This window comes from Tupaia chinensis, unplaced genomic scaffold (genome assembly GCF_000334495.1).
Source record: "Tupaia chinensis unplaced genomic scaffold, TupChi_1.0 Scaffold000227_1, whole genome shotgun sequence".
Lineage (NCBI taxonomy): Eukaryota > Metazoa > Chordata > Mammalia > Scandentia > Tupaiidae > Tupaia > Tupaia belangeri.
The window spans coordinates 595,113-617,427 of record NW_006159702.1 but is presented as its reverse complement, the minus strand read 5'-3'; the positions used below and the strand labels follow the sequence as shown (position 1 = coordinate 617,427).

General features: G+C 46.4%; 2 protein-coding genes across 16 annotated transcripts in view; one reads left to right on the top strand and one right to left on the bottom strand.

Moving 5' to 3' along the window:
* The first annotated feature begins 6 nt into the window (after positions 1-6).
* On the top strand, positions 7-6,421 carry NDUFB9 (NADH:ubiquinone oxidoreductase subunit B9). 2 transcript variants are annotated; one of them, XM_006148029.1, is made up of 4 exons: positions 7-112; positions 3,047-3,239; positions 4,099-4,212; positions 6,207-6,421. In XM_006148029.1, exons 1-4 carry the CDS (start codon positions 12-14, stop codon positions 6,336-6,338), a joined length of 540 nt encoding a protein of 179 aa, XP_006148091.1. In that variant the 5' UTR covers positions 7-11; the 3' UTR covers positions 6,339-6,421. The 2 variants fall into 2 exon arrangements, with proteins under 2 accessions (XP_006148091.1, XP_006148092.1); XM_006148030.3 differs by lacking the exon at positions 7-112 and adding an exon at positions 442-463 and having other exon boundaries at positions 6,207-6,338.
* Positions 6,422-11,844: 5,423 nt separating this feature from the next.
* MTSS1 (MTSS I-BAR domain containing 1) overlaps positions 11,845-22,315 on the bottom strand; it is a 194,613-nt gene continuing 184,142 nt past the window's right edge. For 5 of the 14 annotated variants that reach the window (XM_006148022.2, XM_006148023.2, XM_027771651.1 and 2 more), the window contains 5 exons: positions 20,950-21,160; positions 15,904-16,098; positions 14,392-14,565; positions 13,904-14,066; positions 11,845-12,716 (listed from right to left, as the gene is read on the bottom strand). In XM_006148022.2, the coding sequence (XP_006148084.1) occupies positions 12,016-12,716; positions 13,904-14,066; positions 14,392-14,565; positions 15,904-16,098; positions 20,950-21,160 (1,444 nt within the window). In that variant the 3' untranslated portion in view covers positions 11,845-12,015. Of the gene's footprint in view, positions 12,717-13,903; positions 14,067-14,391; positions 14,566-15,903; positions 16,099-16,907; positions 17,028-20,949; positions 21,161-22,315 lie in introns of all 14 variants that reach the window. The other 9 variants (XM_006148024.2, XM_006148025.2, XM_027771654.1 and 6 more) reach the window with 5 other exon arrangements.

The window sequence follows — 22,315 nt, the reverse complement described above, 5'->3', positions numbered from 1 at the left end:
GAGCCGCCGTCATGGCGTTCTCGGCGCCGGGGGCCTACCTGACCCACCAGCAGAAGGTGATGCGCCTGTATAAGCGGGCACTGCGCCACCTCGAGTCATGGTGCATCCACAGGGACAAGTACCAGACCAGGGCTCGGGGAGATGACCTTGGGGGCCCCATGAAGGCCTAGAGGCCTCGGGGGACCGGGCGGCTCAAGGACTAAGGGGACGCGACGGGAAGGTCGCCCGTCGCCCCTTAGACTCGGGTTCGAGTCCAGGCTTCGCCGCCTGTAACTGTCAGACCTTGAAGAGGTCCGGGCTTCGGTTTTCTATGCAGTAAAACGTAGGCGGGACCCAGCGCAGAGAGGTGCATGGAGAGTAAGTGAAGTAAAGGAAAGCGCCTGGCACAGTAATCGTCGTGGGTCCAGCGCTCGCTAAATAATCGCTTTCTTCATGATGATCTCGTTCCTAATATTCCAATAATGTGCGTATTATTTTTCTTAGTCCGCTAACCAGGGATTATTTTAGCCTTATTTCAGAAATGAGCAAGAGGCACTGAAAACAACTTGCTCAAGGAGGTACAGCTAGTAAGTGGCCAATCCGGTTAAAACTCAGATGTCTTGACTCCAAAGCGTCGTCCTTCTGACGAGCCCTGCCCCCATCATCTTTTCTCCTTTTAGCATCGTCTAGCCCTTTTCATGGCCTTCATATCTTTTTACTTCCCTGATAATTTTTGTTCCTTCTCTCACTGTCTGAGACTAGTCTTAGAACATGGTGTTATAATACAGAGATTTTTGTGACCTAAATGCAACACGAATTGAGAGACAGCACTAGCTGTGTGAATACAAGCCTTCCCGGCTTGTACCAGAATCCTACAACCTAGTCCCTGGAGAAGGACCTCTGGGTAAAACCTCCAAAAGATGGGAAGCTGAATAGGCCGGGAAGCGTTGCAGAGGGTCTCCTTGAAGCACAGATTGTATCACTATGCTTTTTTGAAAGTCATCAACGTACCTCTCTGTACTATGCAGGAAGATGACCAGGTACCATGTCGAAGGATTGTTAGTTGCTTCCTTGAGTTTTCCTTATTCGTTCATTTGACAGAATTTTCCATTCAAGTTCTATGCCAAGTGAATAAAAGTTAGTGAATCCTTTTTTAAGCTGCAGCAGCTCATGGATTAGTGGGGAAAATGGATATGTAAACAAATGGGTAACAGAGATTTATCAAAATGGACATGTAAACAAGATCACAGAATCATCAATTTTATAAAGGTGAAGGAAACTGAGCTATTAAGAATTCAGATAGGAGTTAAGTGTTGTGTACAGGAAGCTGATCACACGTGGATGACTAGGGTTTGAATCCCAGCTGTAGGGCTTTAAAAATATGCTTGGCTCTATGTGTGCGTGCTTGTGCACACATGTGCTTGCGTGTCCGTGCATGCTCCCAAAATCCTGATGGGAAGGAGAAATGAAGGAGGAAGGATTGCAATGTGACCTTGTCTCACTGGGGTGCTTTCTTGCTCCCTCCCTTTCCCCGTTTCTAGCAAGTGCATGTGCCCTCTAGCAAAAATAAATAAATAAATAAATAAATAAAGTCATAGTTACGGAGGAAATGGTAACACTAGCCACCACGTCATGTCAGCACTAACTGTTTTTTAAAATCTCACTGACATCCTTTCTCATTCTTGTCTAGATATCTTCCTTTATTTTCCCTCATAGTCTCGGGTCTCTGGTTCCATTGTAGGCTCTGTTATTAATGTATGTACTCTGGGCAGCCTCGTTTAATGCTGAGAATCGAGGTACCATCTCTGTTCACTTGTCTCTAGAGCTGTATGTATAGCTGTTAGGCCCTATAGTTCTCTGAAACTCATCCAAATTCTTTAAAACCAAACTCATTTTCTTTTCAGTGTCCCATTTGGATTTTTTCCCAGATCCCCTGCCTCACCTAATGGCACTATTAGCAATTCAGTGACTAAGCTTTAGGTCTCAGATATTCCCTACTTACTCCTCAGCCCATAACACACATACATACTGAGTATAATTGGACACTGATTTTTGCAGTTCTCTCTGTAATGGAATAATATAAATAAGGCTTTTTCCCCAAAACAAGAGAGAGCACATATAATGGAAAAAACGAGGTATTTTTCAGAGTGTCTTGCGATGCCATCATTTGGCCCCAGCCTCCCAGTTAGCTAGGACCACAGGTGGGCATCGTGGGGCCTACCCTATTTAATTTGGACAAGGCCCAAAGCCAGGCTTCCCATGCAGTCTCATCCACCACACAACAGCACTCTCCTGCTTGTACCACTGTGGCTGGGCCAATGACAGATACTTTGAAGCGTGTAGGATATACCATGCACTTTTACAAAGTGTGTTTATATGTTTTGGCCCATTGGGTCTTTATGATCGCCTTAACAATGTGCATACTATGACCAGCACCATTTTATAGAGAAGAACCCCATGGCCTAGTGACCTTACATAATTGTCCCAGGTTACACAGCTCATACCGACAGCTGAGACCCCAGCTCACATAGCCCTACTTTGAAAACCTGCTGTCACCAGCACAGCTGCCTGCTCCAGGTGCTTGTTATCTGTGGCCTTGAGGACTGTCAGAACCTCTGAAGGTCATGCAGCTAGTAGTGTCAGAGTCAGGATTCTAACCCAGACCATAGGATTCAAGCACCATCTTATTCATCTTGGTATCTGCAAAATTTAGCAAAGCAAGGAAATTCGGTAACATTGAATGAGTCCAGAAAACCCTGCAGAAGCCATAGCTTTTCTCTTTTGGTAATTCTTTTCTTTTTCTTTTTTTTCCCCTCCTTGTTTAAATACCATTCTTTTGTTGGAGAAGAGAAAATAGCTAGGCTATATTTTTTTTTCTGCTGATGTTTAGGGGGCGCAGAGAAAGCAGTCATAATGATATGATGCTCCACTGACAGGTTGGGAAGGTGCCAGGAGGTTACCCTACTCATCCAGGGAGTGTTAGTGGGAGTGCAGCCTGCTGTCAGACAGTGAAACTGCCCACTTGAGAAGATGACGTTTCTAATCTCCAAAATCATTTTGGTTTAAGGGACAAGTACCGGTACTTTGCTTGCTTGTTAAGAGCTCGATTTGATGAACATAAAGATGAAAAGGATATGATGAAGGCCACCCAGCTGCTGAGGGAGGCAGAGAAGGAATTCTGGTACAACCAGCACCCACAGCCATACATCTTCCCTGACTCTCCTGGGGGGACCTCCTTCGAGAGGTACGAGTGCTACAAGGTAGGTGGAGATCACAGTGGCGGCTGCCTTCTGAGATGCAGGCTTTGTCTCTATAGTCCCACACCTCAGCCTTATAAATGCCTTTTACTCAAGAAGTCTCCAAGATTTCTTTCTTGACAGTTGTCAGATACTTACTTTCAGGTGTCAGTTTTCTCTCTTAGGTGTTTTAAGACTTTCCAAATTCAGCTTCAGGGTCTTCCAGTAAACTTTTTGGCAAAGTGCTAACTTTACTTGACTAATAACTCTTTTGGGGACCTTAATGTTACCCAGCTTGGATTTTGGTGCTTAGTATTTCTGGTATATTGTTTGATGTTCCAGAGAACAACAAACTGCTCTAGGTGTTTGGAGAACGCCGGCAGGGGCAGAATGATGGCAGCTCTCTTTGGGTTGGCGCTGCTGCTGCTGCTTCTGACCCGTGTGATCTTTTACTCTACAGGGGTCTCCTTTATCTTTGGTCCCTGCATGTCCTCTACTGCTTACTGCTTAGAGTCAATCTGAGAGTTGCAGTGGTTATAAAAATGCGCCTGGATGGCCAGTAGATGGTGTGAACGTTCATGTGGCTGGATCCCACATAGCCGACAGTTTGGTTTGAGTCTCAGACCCAGCAGCTTGAAAATCATGCCCAGCATGTGTGCATTCATGCCCAGAATCCCAAGAGAATGAAGAAGGGACTGTGGCATGGCCGTGCCCCTTAGGGGGTGATTTCTCACTGTCCCTCTTCATTTCTTTCTAGCAAGCACATGTGCCCTATTGCAAAACCAAAAAATATACCTGATTTTTGCCTCCCATCTCTTGGGCAGTCCTCGCCAGGGCCATGTAAATGTGCCCTCTGGAATGACACCCCGATCTCTCCTGACAGGTTCCGGAGTGGTGCTTAGATGACTGGCATCCTTCTGAGAAGGCGATGTATCCTGACTACTTTGCAAAGAGAGAGCAGTGGAAGAAGCTGCGGAAGGAAAGCTGGGAGCGAGAGGTCCGTCTTACCTGCCCTTCACGGCATAGCGTGGCCTACACGGGCAGCACTGGGTCGGAGTCAGGTCTTGCTCTGTGTGCAGTCTAGAGTTCAGCCATGATGACTGCTCAGACCCCTTGCTTCTCAGATAGAATTTAACGTTTACAGCCATGTTGCAGATAGGCTAATGCATTTCCTGGTCTTTTTTCATTTTCTTCTCTCATTTTGCTTCTCCACTTCCTTTCAGTCCTTTGCCTGACCTTGCTCTTCCCTGGCATCCTTAACCTGCCTCTCCACTAGAGACTTAGGCACTTACCAGTCACGTTATCATGGTTAGAGTCATATTTTTTAAAGTGCAATGTTGCTATAGTGCAAAGAATGTATTGGAGAGGGCAGGAGTAGATACCAACTTCGGATTATTTCATTTGTTTAAAAGGTTAAAAGGTTATGGTGTTGGCGCAGGTGTGGCCACGAGTGCTGCTTGGATGCTGTGCTCTGCAGGCTAGGACCACATGGGAGGCCCAGGTTTGATCCTTGGTCCATCCTAAAGGGCAGGCACAGTGTTGTGTGCCTGTAATCTCAGCAGCTTGGAAGACTGGGGCAGAAGATTGTGAGCTCAAGGCTGGCCTGGGCAGTGAGACCCTGTCTTAAAAAAAGAAATAGAGCCAGGCATGGTGGTGCATGTGTGCCTGTACCCCCAGCTGGGAGGCTGAAGCAGGAGAGTCGGGACAGCGAGACTTTTAAAAATAATAATAATTATGTTTAAAATAAAGAAAAGGTGGTGGCCAGCACTGGAGTGGGAGCAGTGGGTAAGAGGAGAGCTTCAGGCTCTCTTTTCAAGAAATAGGAAGATGGGTTGGCTGGGGGTGGGTGAGAGACGTGAAGGAGTCAGGAGTGGTTTCTAGGTTTCACTTTCACTCATCTGGAGTCTGGTGGTGGTGGTCATTGAGACGGAGAAGACCAGGCAGAGTGAGGAGACAGACGTCAGCCAGCCAAGCCTTCCGTTTAGAAAGTGTAAGTTTGAGAATCCTGTGAGACATCACATGCCAATGCCAGTAGGCAACTTTGGATATAGAAATCTGGGACTCCAAGGAGAGGTTTGGCCTGGAAACAGAATTTTGTGTTCTGAGTTCTTTTAAAAGCCACAGAGATTTGGGGCCAACAAACAGCATAATGGTAATGTCACTGGACTCCCATGTGGTAGACCATGGTTCAAGTCCCAGACCCGGAGGCTTAAAACTCAACCCTGGGAACGTGTGTGTGTGTGTACGCGCGCACGCCCAAGATCCCAAGAGGAGAATGGAGGAGAGGGGATTGCGGCATGGCCATCATCACGGGGAATGACTTCTCGCTTTCTGTCTCTTTGTTTCTCTGGCAAGTGCATGATATAGTAAAAATCTCTCTCTAAAAAAGAAAGCTTTAGGGAAGAGTGTAGAGAGAGAAGAAAAGGGATGTATGTAAAAAAGATGTATGTAAATACATTTGGGTTGCACGTCTTGAAGATGGCAGACTTCACTTATATTTTATTTTTTAATGAAATAAGAGGAAAAGCCAAGAAGTGGGTATGGCATGCCTAGAGAAAGTGGCAAGAGTGTGATAGTCATTTGATGGGGTGAGGGAGGTTTGCTGGAGATTAGCAGTAGTACTATTGCCAGGTAGTGGTGAAAAATCCATTTGAAATTGGAAATAATTAATGTTATGACACCAACTTATTCCAGTTATTTTTTGGGTTTTTTTTCCTCTGCTGTATAAACTGGTGCAGGCTGGGAGGTAGATGATTCAATTGGTATAGTGACAAGAGACTTGAGGTCATTCCAAAAGGAGCAAATGTCATGATAGAATCTAAGCTGGAGTGAAAATGCAAGTAAGAAAGTAATTCAGCTCCATATAAAAACCTCAGTAGTGAGGATCAGGTTGTGTCACTCACACACCAGAGACATGAAGGGAACACTTCACCACAGCAGGTTTTCAGTTAAGGCTCCTGTGGTAACTGTTCCATTGTTACCTCCTTCTAGATTCAGCAGCTGCGTGAGGAAACCCCCCCTACTGGTTTCAAGAGTGAAGCTTTGCCCCCTGCCCGAAAGGAAGGTGATTTGCCCCCACTGTGGTGGCATATTGTGACCAGACCCCGGGAGCGGCCCATGTAGAGAAAGAACCTCAGTATTTCCACAAGCAAGTGAAATAAGTTTCAGAACATACACACTTGCCCTAATAAAAATAACCAAACCTAGTCTGGTGTGACTTATTTGTTCTTCTAAGGATTGCCAAGGATGCCAGGTGACTGTGCCGCTGTCGTTCCTGTCAGTTGCACATGGAGAGAACACTGAGTGAGGTTGGTCAGTTGGACGTATTCTTCCTCGGTGAGTAAATCTTACAGATAGCCCACCATCAGTAAGGGAAAGCTTCGCTGCAAAAACAGATACAAAAATGACCATAGCCATAAAGACTGGAAGGAAGATACCGGGCTAAGAGAACTACTGAGGACCTGAAGTACAGTACCTTTATTGTTTTCGAGATATTCTGCTAATGGAATTTCAGCTCTTATTAAAGGGGCAGCTCTCCCTAAGAAACCCAGAGTCACAAATAAGCCTGGAGTGTGCGGAGTTCTCTCGTGTAGTGTGACAGTGAGGTGTGATGGTTTGAGGCTAAAAGGCCCAAAACCTGGGGTTAAAACTGTGACACTTCTTTGGAGGCTGTTTTCCAGTTTTGCTTCCTCTATCATAGCTTGGATTATCTGCTGATTCAAAAGGAAGGATATGGCAGAACTCTTTAAATGTCTCAAGAAATTTTTTGTTTGTTTGGTTTTTTTAAAGATAAAGCAATTTTAAAAATTGTCAGTCAAACCTTGATAATTCATTGGAGGTATTTTCAAATAATTTAGTTCTCAGGGCTCATACATCTCCAAAAATAGTAGTATGTCAGTTTTCCAAGTAAGGTCAATTTGGGTCTCAGTCCATCTTCCAATATTTGACTTAAGACCTCAAACTGAACTTCAATAAGACTTGAAATACAGGACTTTTTTTCTCTAATGGTTCTTTATTTATAATGTAGGCTGAAGCAATTGTTACAATGTAGAAGGGAGACACATTACACAATTGTTATTTATACAAGTTTAGAACAAAAAAACTGCACAGGGAGAGGTCAACTCTCAATACAAACTAGCAACTAAACCACAATAATTTACCTTTAGAAACGTTTTCTTTATTTTTTTTTTTTTAGCTGTGACACTGCTTTTACAATATGCAAAAACACAAACAGAACTACCCAAGGTGTTTTGTCACATTCTTTCTACATTGAATTTGGCAACATTTTATATTAAACTTATTCAGATTATACTAACGTTTAAAAACTAAACAAGTGAAAAGCTGTACCAAGGTACAGCTACATCCATTTATTTCAAAGGTTTAAAATACCACTTTTATCTATTGTGATTACCTTGCAGTGATTTCTGCTTTTGCAAAAACCATCTCAAGCATCATATGCACAATGCATCAGCTACTTTTAGTCATCGAGATTGGTGGGCTAAACCACAGGCACTACTGTTGCTTATATTCTGTAAAAGGAGCTTGTTTTCCAAAGAAAAAGGCTTAAGTAGTTTCTAAGAATCATGCCTTTGCTTTAAAGCCATAACATAAAATGTCCTTGAGCAATCACAGCAGTGTTAAATGTTAATATATAGAACAATGACTATACAGGTACATTACTCTCACATCCAGTGCGGTTATGTATTAAAGCATAAGATTATGTCGAAGATCAGAGCCAACAGAAATCTGCAGAGTATGTGGGACTCCCCCAGACTCCTGTTCCTTAAGAGGTACATCACAGATGTGCACTAGCAACTGGTCTAACTGCTAAGGGTTTGCCTATTTTTTTAAATACTTCTCTCTCTAAATGTGACCCCTTTAAATCTACATATCTCTGTTGGCTTTAGGGGATGGGCACTATAACAAATTTTAACTTCCACTTAAGACAAAAATCCATTCCAAAAGAAAATGGTACTGAGATTACTAGAAAGGGACAGTATAGTGGTCAGATTCCCAGTGACAATAAATAAATCATCCTCAATTCAATGTTTAGTATGAGCCAATTAACTGCCATTTTTTAAAAAAAGAAGATAAGAAAAACAAGCCTCCAGATTGGTAAACACATTGGCAAGTTGCTAGACTCCAAGCTGGTTACCCTTGTTAAATCCACTCGAGTTTTTTCAAAATATTTGGGCTTTTCAATGCACCCAGCCTGCTGGGCACAGTTAAGTAAAAGGCATTTGCTATATCTAAAGAATTCCCTGCTATCATTTTTAAATGTTTGCACATTTTAAAAACTGCCTTACCCTTTTGGATGTATTTGGATTCAACGCAAGTGAGTACAACAGACAAGAAACTAAAGTGAGGGAGTTCTATGTCTACCCAGGGGCAGCAGCATGCACGGGATCAGAGGTGGGTGCTGTGTGCAGTTGAGTGGAATTGTGGGAGAAAAGAAGTCCTTAAACACCCTACAGAAACAAACACTGCAATCCAGTATGGCTTATTCGGATGCATTTACCATGAAGCTACTAGAAATTCAACCTACGAGGCTACTCTTAAATGTACCAGGATCGGCTATGCTGACAGTGTGCCCCTCCCACAGCCCTCCCCCCAATCCCAACAGTCTACCATCTCCAGATTCACTTCACTCCGAATATTGCTCATCAATTGTTACTCCTGTTTTTTTTTTCCTTCCAGAACAGTATAATTGAGGATTTTACCCCCTATTCACTTTGTACATTAAAATAACTTGAATTTGCTTCTAAACCTAGACTACTACAATGCATCTACAAAAGCTTGCAGGGATGGGAAAAGAAAGGAAAAAGCTGAGTATAGTAATCCTTCTCTGAAATTAACTACTTTGTGGTTCCCCTGCCCCCCCTCCCACAGCCCTCCCCCCAATCCCAACACAGTCTACCATCTCCAGATTCACTTCACTCCGAATATTGCTCATCAATTGTTACTCCTGTTTTTTTTTTCCTTCCAGAACAGTATAATTGAGGATTTTACCCCCTATTCACTTTGTACATTAAAATAACTTGAATTTGCTTCTAAACCTAGACTACTACAATGCATCTACAAAAGCTTGCAGGGATGGGAAAAGAAAGGAAAAAGCTGAGTATAGTAATCCTTCTCTGAAATTAACTACTTTGTGGTTCCCCTCGTGTAGTGTGACAGTGAGGTGTGATGGTTTGAGGCTAAAAGGCCCAAAACCTGGGGTTAAAACTGTGACACTTCTTTGGAGGCTGTTTTCCAGTTTTGCTTCCTCTATCATAGCTTGGATTATCTGCTGATTCAAAAGGAAGGATATGGCAGAACTCTTTAAATGTTTCAAGAAATTTTTTGTTTGTTTGGTTTTTTTAAAGATAAAGCAATTTTAAAAATTGTCAGTCAAACCTTGATAATTCATTGGAGGTATTTTCAAATAATTTAGTTCTCAGGGCTCATACATCTCCAAAAATAGTAGTATGTCAGTTTTCCAAGTAAGGTCAATTTGGGTCTCAGTCCATCTTCCAATATTTGACTTAAGACCTCAAACTGAACTTCAATAAGACTTGAAATACAGGACTTTTTTTCTCTAATGGTTCTTTATTTATAATGTAGGCTGAAGCAATTGTTACAATGTAGAAGGGAGACACATTACACAATTGTTATTTATACAAGTTTAGAACAAAAAAACTGCACAGGGAGAGGTCAACTCTCAATACAAACTAGCAACTAAACCACAATAATTTACCTTTAGAAACGTTTTCTTTATTTTTTTTTTTTTAGCTGTGACACTGCTTTTACAATATGCAAAAACACAAACAGAACTACCCAAGGTGTTTTGTCACATTCTTTCTACATTGAATTTGGCAACATTTTATATTAAACTTATTCAGATTATACTAACGTTTAAAAACTAAACAAGTGAAAAGCTGTACCAAGGTACAGCTACATCCATTTATTTCAAAGGTTTAAAATACCACTTTTATCTATTGTGATTACCTTGCAGTGATTTCTGCTTTTGCAAAAACCATCTCAAGCATCATATGCACAATGCATCAGCTACTTTTAGTCATCGAGATTGGTGGGCTAAACCACAGGCACTACTGTTGCTTATATTCTGTAAAAGGAGCTTGTTTTCCAAAGAAAAAGGCTTAAGTAGTTTCTAAGAATCATGCCTTTGCTTTAAAGCCATAACATAAAATGTCCTTGAGCAATCACAGCAGTGTTAAATGTTAATATATAGAACAATGACTATACAGGTACATTACTCTCACATCCAGTGCGGTTATGTATTAAAGCATAAGATTATGTCGAAGATCAGAGCCAACAGAAATCTGCAGAGTATGTGGGACTCCCCCAGACTCCTGTTCCTTAAGAGGTACATCACAGATGTGCACTAGCAACTGGTCTAACTGCTAAGGGTTTGCCTATTTTTTTAAATACTTCTCTCTCTAAATGTGACCCCTTTAAATCTACATATCTCTGTTGGCTTTAGGGGATGGGCACTATAACAAATTTTAACTTCCACTTAAGACAAAAATCCATTCCAAAAGAAAATGGTACTGAGATTACTAGAAAGGGACAGTATAGTGGTCAGATTCCCAGTGACAATAAATAAATCATCCTCAATTCAATGTTTAGTATGAGCCAATTAACTGCCATTTTTTAAAAAAAGAAGATAAGAAAAACAAGCCTCCAGATTGGTAAACACATTGGCAAGTTGCTAGACTCCAAGCTGGTTACCCTTGTTAAATCCACTCGAGTTTTTTCAAAATATTTGGGCTTTTCAATGCACCCAGCCTGCTGGGCACAGTTAAGTAAAAGGCATTTGCTATATCTAAAGAATTCCCTGCTATCATTTTTAAATGTTTGCACATTTTAAAAACTGCCTTACCCTTTTGGATGTATTTGGATTCAACGCAAGTGAGTACAACAGACAAGAAACTAAAGTGAGGGAGTTCTATGTCTACCCAGGGGCAGCAGCATGCACGGGATCAGAGGTGGGTGCTGTGTGCAGTTGAGTGGAATTGTGGGAGAAAAGAAGTCCTTAAACACCCTACAGAAACAAACACTGCAATCCAGTATGGCTTATTCGGATGCATTTACCATGAAGCTACTAGAAATTCAACCTACGAGGCTACTCTTAAATGTACCAGGATCGGCTATGCTGACAGTGTGCCCCTCCCACAGCCCTCCCCCCAATCCCAACAGTCTACCATCTCCAGATTCACTTCACTCCGAATATTGCTCATCAATTGTTACTCCTGTTTTTTTTTTCCTTCCAGAACAGTATAATTGAGGATTTTACCCCCTATTCACTTTGTACATTAAAATAACTTGAATTTGCTTCTAAACCTAGACTACTACAATGCATCTACAAAAGCTTGCAGGGATGGGAAAAGAAAGGAAAAAGCTGAGTATAGTAATCCTTCTCTGAAATTAACTACTTTGTGGTTCCCCTGCACCCAGCCCCCCCTGCCCCCAGCCCCCCACCCCCTATGCATTTAAAATTTTACAAAGATTTGTAAAAAAATTAAATGGAATTTGGCACCTTCAGAAAAATCAAAAGGGAAACTAAGATTAAAATGTGCAGAAAGAAAATTGTCAATATTTACAAATTAAAAGATCAAGATTATGTCAGTTACATATGTTGCTTTTAATTCTTATCTAAAGGTGTCAGGTACTTTCAAAAGAGCTGTATTCTGAGTTGCCTACAAAATCTCTTGTTTGATTATAGATTGGAATGGATCAAGACAAATTCGATTTTATTAATTAAACAGTTCGATCCCCACTGGCAGCATTTCTTGTGAGCCTAGGAGAAGCGAGGGGCTGAGCGGTCGTTTGTTGTGGTCTTCTTCAGTTTCACGCCCCTCCGGATGGCATTCAGCATGTCTTCTCCCTGCGGACTATCTCTTGGGCTCAGGTCTGCAGGGTCACTCTCTGGAATCGGGCCTGGGGAGACAGTGGCACTTGGGGGATCCCTTTCTTGGTCTTCGGCTTCACTTTCTGGAATTGCCTGTCTGTGCTCTTCAGGAATACTGGGCTTCGGGCCTGGGAGTGGAGGGTTGATGGAGGCTTGGCCACTCCACATGGAGGAGGGCATGCTGGTGACAGCCTGGGGACCCTCGGCCACAGACGGTGACTCAGGGCTGTGCTCACCTCGCTCTTCTGGCCCATCTGAAGGGGTGGGCAATACCCCAGGGAGGTCTGGGACGGTTGGGGTCTTGACAGGAATCACAGGTGTCTTGATGGGGATGGGACCAGCTCCAATGGTCCCTCGGCGGACAGAAGGCTTGGTAGAAGGGGTCCGTCGGATGGTGGCAACCCCTGGGGTGACCATGGCAGGTCCGAGGGTGGTGGGGAGGCCAGCAGTGGAAGCTGGGCGCTTAGCTTGAAACATCCGTCGGTAAGACTGGCTGATGTCACTGTTACGTGGAATGGTGGAGGATTTGTCGAAATCCTGCTGTTCTGCCTCCTGGTCTCCACTTACAGAGAAATAATCGTAATCTGAAACTGATGATAAGATTTGATTAGACAGACCCAGGACAGCAGCTCTGATTTTCAGATCATCCGTTAGGAGGGCAGAAGGCGCCCGAGGCAGGGCATGCTCACGATCTTGTCCCAAGCCCTCCCCAAGCTCCTGTACCATCCGTGGAGGGTCTCGCCAGCTGGAGACTCCCTGGCAGGAGTCCTTAGTTTGTTCACTGGTGGACCCTGAGCCCCTAGAACAGCACTGGGTGTGGCAGGTGCTCAAATACCGTCAAGTAGAGCAGAAGGTAAAACTGCCAGGCTGCAGCAAATCTATCTCCAAGAATCCCCCAGAGGAACTAGGGGATGGAAAAGAAGCCCTCCAGACTAGAACTGACATGAGAAACAGAGACTAGTCCAGGCCTTAACCTCTTCCTGACAGTGAACTGGTTAGGGGAGGGCCAGAAGGACGAGTTATTGGCAACGAGTCCCTGAAAACAAGGCACAGAGCCAGGTCCCACCAGTGACCCATGCTCACTCTCTTTCAAAGAATGGTACAATGCGGATCTCAGGGTGACCTGGGAGGAAGAACTGAAGATTAAACGCCCTACATCAGTGTTTCTGAACATAGTGATATTTGGGTCTGATCCTTCTCTATTGAGGGAGGTGTGTGTGTGTGGCGGGGGCGGGGCTGTGTATTATAAGATGTTGGGTTGCATCCCTGGTCTCCACCCACCAGAGCCAAGAGGACCTCTCCAGTTGTGACAACCACATATGTCTCCAGATAGTCCCAGATGTCCCCTGGAGAACAAAATCACCTAACTGAAACTTACTGTCTTAAAGGCTCAGACTGAGGGATTGCAAATAACTTTTGGTCAATTGTCACACACCTGTTTTACCTTGCCGGACCTGCGTGTGTGGTAGGGATGGGGCTGAGGGAGGCAGGTTTGCTAGAGGATTCAGCTAGAGGAGGATAAGAGCTTGAGTGTCCCAGTTCCAACTGAGGACCATGAGGTCCCTGATGGTGACAAATGAGAAAAAGCTGCCAAAGTCCAGGTCACAGTCTTACGTGGCAGCAACCTGACAACTACCAGTCAAGTCCCCGCAGCATCCCCAAAGGAGGACGATGATTCTGAAGCCATTCTGCAAGCCACGGGTTAGGCTGCCTGGCTTTCTGTCTCCTCACTGGCACAGCTCAGAAAGCTGACTGTAAACCCCAGGTGGCCCTGTACCTTGCGATGGGATGGTGTCCTCCGAGCAGCATGGGGTGGTCGTCTGGGTGCTGTAGCCGCTGGAGCACTGCAGCGAGTCCCGGCTGCTCCTCTGGGTGTCAAGCTGGAGGCCCCGTGACAGGGCCAGGGCCAGCTCTTCACAAGCCTCCATCTCCTCACCAGGCTGCAGGTCAGAGGAAAGAGAGAGACACAGACAAACCCTGGGTGATGCCCCCATTCACACACATGTTGGGTGGGGCCTCAGAATCCATCCCGTGACCACCACGTGTCTATAGGCCCAGAGAGCTATTGCCCGGCTTGGGTCCTATCTGGGCTCTAGAAAGTTCTATTTATTTGATCCCCATACAAGGCTCTGTAAAGCAGAAGTTGGGGAATGGAGCCTGGGTCCCTCCAGTTGCAAGGCTGCCCTGGTCCCCAGGTGCTGCCAGCATGTGACTCCCAGCAAGGCCTAAGTAGACTTAGCCAGATAGAGAGAGTAGGCACGTCACCCGGGTAGCAGCTGACACGGTCATGCTCCGCGGTCTCTGAGCCTCCTCGGCAGTGGCAGGTGGGCCGCCTGTGGTACTGGGTCCACCCCCGTTGGGGTCTGGCTCACGCTTCTCTTTGCGGCGCTGTAGGGTATTCACCAGGGGCTGATCGTAGGGGCCTGGCTTAGCCCAGTCCTAAGCAGAACAAGTGTGGTCAGGAGCTGGGGCCTCTGCCTCCATTTGGGGGAGCTGCTCAACTATTCTCTAAAGGTGCCCAGAGGAAGCAGCTGGTCCTCTTAGGGGGAAACTGAGGCTGGGACCAGACAGCGACCCCCTACATACCCTCACCAGCTCCCCAAGGAATGGAGTGGAAACCCTTTGGGCACTCTCTGGTATATCCCTTCTCTTATATCTGGCTGGAGAATAAAAACCCTCAACAACCAGGCAGGCAGCAGGGGACTCTTAGTTAACAGTCACCTAACAAGTGGCCAGCATGTGCTAGATGGTTCCTCTGGCCAGAAGAAAGCACGGCCTCAGGAACTAGGCCTGCCCCCCTCTGTTTATCTGAAGGTGTCATCTCTCCCCTAAAAACCAAAAGGACTTCACTAATGGAGGGGCCACCAGGGGGCACTAGAACCACGCTGGCCCTACTCCCTACATACAGCTGAATCCTCTGTGTCTGGGAGACTGGCCTCAAAGGGCACTTGAGAATCCCAGTCCTAAAGTCCTCATATAGGAAGGGAAGGCTCCTGGGGTCAGCAGAAACATTCTGAGGAGTCTGAGGGTCCAAGTAACCTGACAGAGCTGATGTCAGAATCTGCTCAAAATACTGGTGGCCAAGGGGCACACTTCTCAAATGAAGGTCCTCCTCTCAAAATAAAGTAGAACGTTCTCTTGGAACAGTAATTGAACACTGAGCTTGCTGAGAGATCATTTTAAAGCTTTGTTTTTATATTAAAGCAAGGGTGTTTTAGTACAAAATGGACAAGATTAAAAATAAAGTTCTGTGCCTACTTTTAAGGTAAAGTATTTCAGGCTGTGGTTCTGTTACCATAGCCCAGTACGGGACTCACTAGAGGAAGCTTATGGGGCACGTAGCCAGGAAGGACAGTCCTTCCTGGCCCCCTAGAATCTCTCTGCTCAGACTGGCACCTTAGCTGGCCCCCTGGAGAGAATAATCCCAGCCAGCTCATCCTGGTGGAACTGGGCCTTTTGACTTGGAATAGCTGCTCCTTGCAAAGCACGCTGGTCCACGGTCTTCCTGGTTTAACTCAAGTTCCCTAAGGAAGTGCCCCAGGTCCCTCTCTACATGGAAATCACTATCTTGGAGCTGCCCGCTGCTTTCGGTTTTCCCCCAGTGGGAATTTACTGAGAGAGAGGAGTTATGGGGAAGAAGGCAAAGTGTGAAAGAAAGGGGGTGAGGGGGTGAGTCAGGGTGAGGATGGTGGAACAGAAGAGGGGTGAGCACAGAGGTAATGAGAGGAGGGGAGAGGGGGAGAGGAGAGGCGGGAGGGAGGGAGGAGAGACACAAACCTTCCAGCTAGGGATCTGAGATGACGGGAGCATGCCGGGCCCAATGGTGTAATAATGAGCGTAGTCTGGAAGGTGGACAGAGGTGACCCGAGGGAGCAGGCGGGAGGCAGGCAGGCAATGAGGGAAAAGGCCTGCACCCACGGGCCCCACAGGGGACTCACTTGATAGACTACAGTGAGAAAACCCGTTAGACAACTGGAAACAAAACAAACAAAAAGGGGGGAAAAGGAAAAAAAATTAATACAACAGGATGAACGTGGAGATACAAGATGGCATTGACATTCGAGGACGGGGAGGTCCTAAATATTTATAAATAAAACAAACTTCAGGGGGTTCTGCTCCTTGTGGATGAGCCTCGAAGCACAGGATGCAAAGGATGTGCATTTATTTGACACTGTAAGTATTTAGCCGAGGAAACAGTTGACCTGCATTTCCGAATAGTTAGGAAGTTGGTCAGTGTCCTTAATTTGTGGCAGTCTCAATGCCTTTTTGATCATTTAAGGAACAAGCAGGATTTCACAGTGATAGTCATTTGCTTATCTCGTTATGCAAATTGTAAAGGTTTAAAGAGTCTCCCAGTGAATCTGTTCATTCTAGGTTTCCAAAATCATCACTGTCTAGAAGCACATTCCAAATCAAGGGTGGTGGTGATGGGTGGGTGGAGGGAGCTGCAAACCAAAAGGCGAAAAAGCACACAGCCTCTGACAGGGTGAAATGGCGCATTCAACGGTCCAGGGGTTAGGGGTGCCTGGGGAGGGGAGGGAATGGATGAGCACACGACATCTGTTCTGGCAAGAAGCCTTCACACTTCCACGTTCCCCATACCCTTCCACTCCCTCGGGATGATCCATCTGGCCAATGTGCACCCCTCAGCCTTGTCCCACCCCCTTTCCCCAGGTGGGGCCCAATCTTGTGTGCAGTATGAGCTCTCTGGTTCCTGTAACAGGCAGGGAAGGGGCAGGGAGAGGGGACCATGGTGGCTGCGACCCAACCCGGCCGGTCACCTTCTCTGTGGACACCCAGGCGCCCATGGTGGAGCCTGAGCTGACTGAGGTGGGGGAGCTGCACTCGCTCACTGACTGGCAGGTTTCGGAGGCTTCCGAGGAGGCCGAGCTGGACGAGTTCTGTAGTGGGGAGGGACCACACGAGGGGACCGAGAAAAACCAAGCCACACGCCACCAAGAAATCATAATAAAAATAAAGGAGTCAGGGTGGGGAAGAACACACAGAGAGACAGACATATACACAAAAGAGGGAAGATAAGAGAAGCAGAGGGTTAGGGTTACTTTTTCCCCAAAGTTGCACAACACAGAGGTTTGTAAGCCCTGGAAGAGAAGCGTGAGGCTTGGCCAGCTCTAGTCCACGACATTGGGGCCCCCAAGGACACTGATGTGTGTGTCTTTCACCAACATCCAAAACGTGCTTGGCACCTTAGCCAGGTCAAGGCACTGGCACAGATGCTGCAGCATCTCAGGCATTGATCACAAGCCCAGGGCTCTAGGGAGGCCCTGCCTGTCCCGTCTCTTACACACGCAGGTTTCGCTGACTGCAGGAGGACTGTCCGCGGCCTGGCCACTGGCTACAAGTCTGTCTAGAATGGCTCTAATCCTAGCCTCTCCCTTCAGCAAATGCAGCCTCTGGAGCTGCAGTTCCCAGCTCTGAAGCCACAACACACACTTTCAGGCTTCTCTGCCGGGGGAGTGCTTTGAGGCAGTAAAGCCCTATGGTCAGCACGATACAGTCAGTGGGCATTGAAGGGAGGGATGATGCACCAGAGAGGTCTGGTTTGGAAAAGCCTCCCTTCATGCTCACCTGATTGAAGCCCAGGTCCTGCTAGTCTCCTAATATCAGCCGGGCACAAGCTGCCACTGTGGCTTTTTGAAGTCCAGTGAAGCAGGGACTATCCTTGCTAGTTCACCATGACATCCTGAGCTTCTAGTCCCAGACCCGGCAGATTGGCAGAGGCTCAAAAAATACTGAATGGATGAGTGACAATGACCATCTCTTTTATGTCAATGGGGTCCCCAGGTACTGCCCAGTGTCCACCCAGATACTTGCTTGAAGTTTTTTTTTTCATGTTAACTCTCAGGTTGTCTGTCAGAAATGTCATCATGAATTTTTCTGTTTTTTTTTATACAAAAATGGATCATGACTTTTCCGAAGACCCAATACAATCTCTGGCTTTACTTCAGTTTGTTTAAATAACCCAACGCTCCTATACTGTGGTCTCCCTGAAAGTGTTCCTGCGTTCTCTGTTAAGAGGACCAGCTTGAGGCCAGCTGGTGACATAGAGGCTGAGGTAGCTGGATCCCATACGGCTCACTATGCGGTTTGAGTCCTGGACCTGGAAGCTTGAAAATCACTTAAGGCACGTGTGTATACATGCCCAAAAATCCCAAGCAGAATAGAGGAGAAGGGACTGAAGTGTGGCCATTCTCCCGAGTGGAGCTTTTTCATTTTCCCTCTCTCTGTCTCCCTCTGACATGCACACATGCCCTATAGCAAAGCCAAAAAAAAAAAAAAGAAAATCAATGAAAAAAAAGGCCAGCTTTATGTCTCTGTGCCTTTTCTTCGGCTGCTGCAGAGGGACAGGGGCTTAGCTTTCCTGTCCTGCAAGATCAAGGAGGCTCCACGGAGCCAAGGCAAGGAGAGGTTACCAGGTGAGGGGCTATCCCAGCTGCAGCCTGACCAGTCTGCAGCCTCGGATCCAAAGGGTGAAAGCTTGGATTTAAGTCACATTTCTGCCACTTCCCAGTTCAAGCACTGTGGATTTAAAGCTCTCTAAGCCTCAATTTTTTCAAAGCTCTCTAAATCTCAATTTTTTTAATCTTTATGAGTCAGTAGTAGCTAACAGATGAAAATATATATAATGCAGATATAATTTTTTTTAGAGCAAGTTTTTTGCTAGAGTGTGTGTGCAACAGAGAGACAGAGAGACAGAGAGACAGAAAGTGAGAAATCACCCCCAGGGGGCATGGCCATGCCACTATCACTTCTCCATTCTCCTTTCAGAATCTCGGGCACGTACACACACACACGCTCAGAGTGAGTTTTAATGGCCAGGTCCGGGACTCAAACCACAATCAACTGCTGGGAGTCCAGCGATGTAATTATTATGCCTTCTGCTGGTCCCTAACAGATGAAGTTATTAATAAGACTGTGTGTGTGTGTGTGTGTGTGTGTGTGTGTGTGTGTGTTTTGCTTGACCGAGTATAAATACAAGCCAGCTATCATTATAAACTACCAGGACTATCCATATTGGTTCCTCTAATTCAAGATGTTCGGCTTAAAAAAGGGAACCAGTACCCAGTCCAGCACTGCAGACTCAGGTGGGTTTTTTTTTTACTGCTGTTCATTTCTTCTAAAGGGCTTCTGGTCTCAGATGAGTGAATAAGTCTAGAGCAAGACCCTCACCAAAGATGTGACCCCAGTCCTAGGCCATGTGGGTTAAACAAGATTTGAGAAGAGGAGAGGGGAGAAAAGTGGGGTATTCTGGACAAATCCCGTCACCTGGCCTTCCTTTAGGTTCATGCTAACAAGTGGAGAAAGAGGGGATCTGGCCCCTCCCAGGTGGTAACCCCTTGCTCCCACCCTGAAGAAAGGAGACGGTGTCTGCTGCCCACCGGGATTTGTATAGCTTCCTTCCATTTCTCTTCTGCCTTGTACATTATAAGCAGTTTAATGCCTTTAAAAAAAAAGAATTCTCTATAAAATTCTGTGGCATCCTCAAGCTGATTAAAACTCCCCTTGAGTTGCTAGCCAAGCAGATCTCCGGTGGCAGTGACGGCTTTCAGATTTAAGCAAATCCCCACAGGCCACCTGCAGCTTTCCTCAACAGCTCCGCAGACAGAACCCTCTGCTTCAGCCCAATCCACACAGTCTGTGACAGGAAGCACACAGGCTCACTTTTTTAGGAAAGGGTGTCAGTGCACAATACTATGTAAATGTGTTAGTTGGTTAAGAACAAACACGCAATTAAGCTGCACATCAGAACCACCTCTGAGGACCTGCAGATTCCTGCTCTCCTGACCAGTCTCTCTTTTTACAAGCCTGGCAGGGGTGGGTAGTGAAGCACAAGGCCAGGGATGAGGGTGACATCCTAGAAACCCAGACGAAGCACCCCAGCCAGGACAAGGGCAATACAACTAGAGCTGCCTTTCTTAGCTCCCACCTGAAGGGGCGGGAGCGGTCGCATTCCCCCAGGATGGCTGAAAATGCTAAAAGTAGCACTGAGCTGAGGTGAGTAAAGTAGGCATAGGTTTCCCAGAAGCTAGCTGGTGTTGTGGGCTACCCTGGATTTCTAGTGCTCTCTATATTGTGCTCTTACCACGGATTAAGCCAGAAGCCAAACCACTGGCACTCGGGAGAAAGGACAGAGAGGCAGTCACAGACCCCTGCAGCAATGCACACAAAGGGTGCTCTGATGCCCTGCCCAGCTCCTACTTTCTGCTCCTGCTGGAGCTACTGGGCTGGGCCTAGCACCATCCAACCCAACTGTGCTTAAGGGGATTCCATGGCTCCCTTCCCCCTCCCATAATCAAAGTGCCAACAGAATCATCTGCAGAGGCTCTGAAGATTCCTTCTCATACTCAAGGCAAATTGATAGAGGGAGCCTAAGAGGGTCAAGGAAGGATGTCGGGAACACTAGTCAACCTCAGAGTTTCAGCCATTCAGGGAGACTGTGAGATGGGGGTAAAGGAGGTGCTCCTATTGCACCAATGCCCATCAATTACAGCATCTTGCTTGACTGGGTACTTACTGGACGCCAGGGAGCAGCCAACCCTCTTTCAGTCTGTCCACTTATGCGTGAGAGCTCCCAAATCACAGTAACTTGACCGTGACCGCCATGAAGACAGGCTTCAAAGCCAACTTACAGTATCTCTCCCTCTGGGGGACACACGACTGAAGCGGAGAAATTAAGCCAGAGGATTTGCAAGTCGGTAGAGAGGGCTCTGTCCAAACTACAGTCCTTGCTTGGTTCCAGTCATCGAAAGTGGTCAGGGCATCAGGCATGAGAGCCACTCCTAGAGCCCAGGGCACCCTTACCTGGTTGGGGGCCTCGGGCGGCATGGGGGAAGGTGACTTGGACTGGAAGGCGTCCTGGGATATGAATCCTGAGTCGTGGGAGGACACACTGGACAGCCTCACAGGCGCCTGCTGGGCCAGGTTGGAGCTGCGGTAGCGGTAGTGTGAGCTGGGCGAGTGCGAGTGGGAGCCGCTGGACCGGGAGTCGCTGCTGTTGACACTGTTCAGGCTGCTGTAGGGACAAGCAGATGGGCAGCAGGCATGGCAGGCAGGGAAGGTGGTGGTCAGAGGAGGGCAGGAAACAGAACAGGGGCGGAGGAAAGAGCAGACATACTGTAATCAGCTCTCTGTCCCAGAGGAGCGGCACAAACCATCCAACATATCTTGAAAATACTCAAATCATTAAGCTAGAAAATAAAAGAGGCCAAAACAGAACTGAGACTCAGGTCTCTGATGGCACATGGCAGTCTTAGGATGGAGGTCTGTGTTTCTAAAAAGCTGAGTGTGAGACTAGCAGATGGCATAATGGTTGCATTGCTGAACTCCCACATAGTGGACCACAGTTCGAGTCTCAGACCTGGTGGCTTAAAACCCAAGCCAGACACGTGTGCATGCGTGCTCAAGATCCAAAGAGGAGAGGAGAGGAGAAGCGACTGTGTTGGTGTGTTGGGGGTGGGGGGGGGGGGTGTTGTGTTTGATTTCTCACTCTCTGTCTCTCTGGTGAGGGCATTCGCGCTATAGCAAAAATATCTCTCTTTAAAAAAAAAATTGAGTGCTACCCAACTCAGCTATGTCATCAACCACCAAAGCTGGGTGACCACTGTCAGTGCCATAAAAAGAGCTAGAGCTCAACGTATCAGCTCATTTGCTTGTAGAAACCATGACTTGGAACAAAATCCACCAAGGCTGTAGCATGTGCTGATGGGAATGTCCTGAGATGGGACCATCTGGGTCCAGGTGACCAAGATCAACCAGGTGACCAAGCAACCTCACTGATGGACTTCCCAAGGTCCTTTCATCCTCAGTGAGCCTGGTCAAGACCAAGGTAAAATATTGGGTCATCCGGAAAGTCATGATGTGTTTTTTCTTAAGAATTATTTTTATGGGAACCAGCAGTTAGCGTAATGGCTATGTCGCTGGACTCCGACGTAGTCGACCGTGGTTCGTGTCCCGGACCCAGTGGCTTAAAACTCACGCCGGGGGTGTGCGTGCGTGCCCAAGATCCCGAGAGGAGAATGGAGGAGAAGGGATTGCGGCGTGACCATCCCCCCTGGGGGGTGATTTCTCGCTTTCTGTCTCTATGTCTCTCTCTGTCTGTCTGGCGAGCGCATGCGCCCTACAGTGAAAATCTCTCAAAAAAAAAAAAAGAATTATTTTCATTTAACTT

What these genes read in the sequence shown, in the direction of transcription:
- NDUFB9 (XM_006148029.1), top strand. Translation starts at nt 12, where the DNA reads ATGGCGTTCTCGGCGCCGGGGGCCTACCTGACCCACCAGCAGAAGGTG. An exon ending in GAGTCATGGTGCATCCACAG is followed by an intron (nt 113 to 3,046) that starts GGACAAGTACCA and finishes TTTTGGTTTAAG; the next exon opens with GGACAAGTACCGGTACTTTG. An exon ending in AGAGGTACGAGTGCTACAAG is followed by an intron (nt 3,240 to 4,098) that starts GTAGGTGGAGAT and finishes CTCTCCTGACAG; the next exon opens with GTTCCGGAGTGGTGCTTAGA.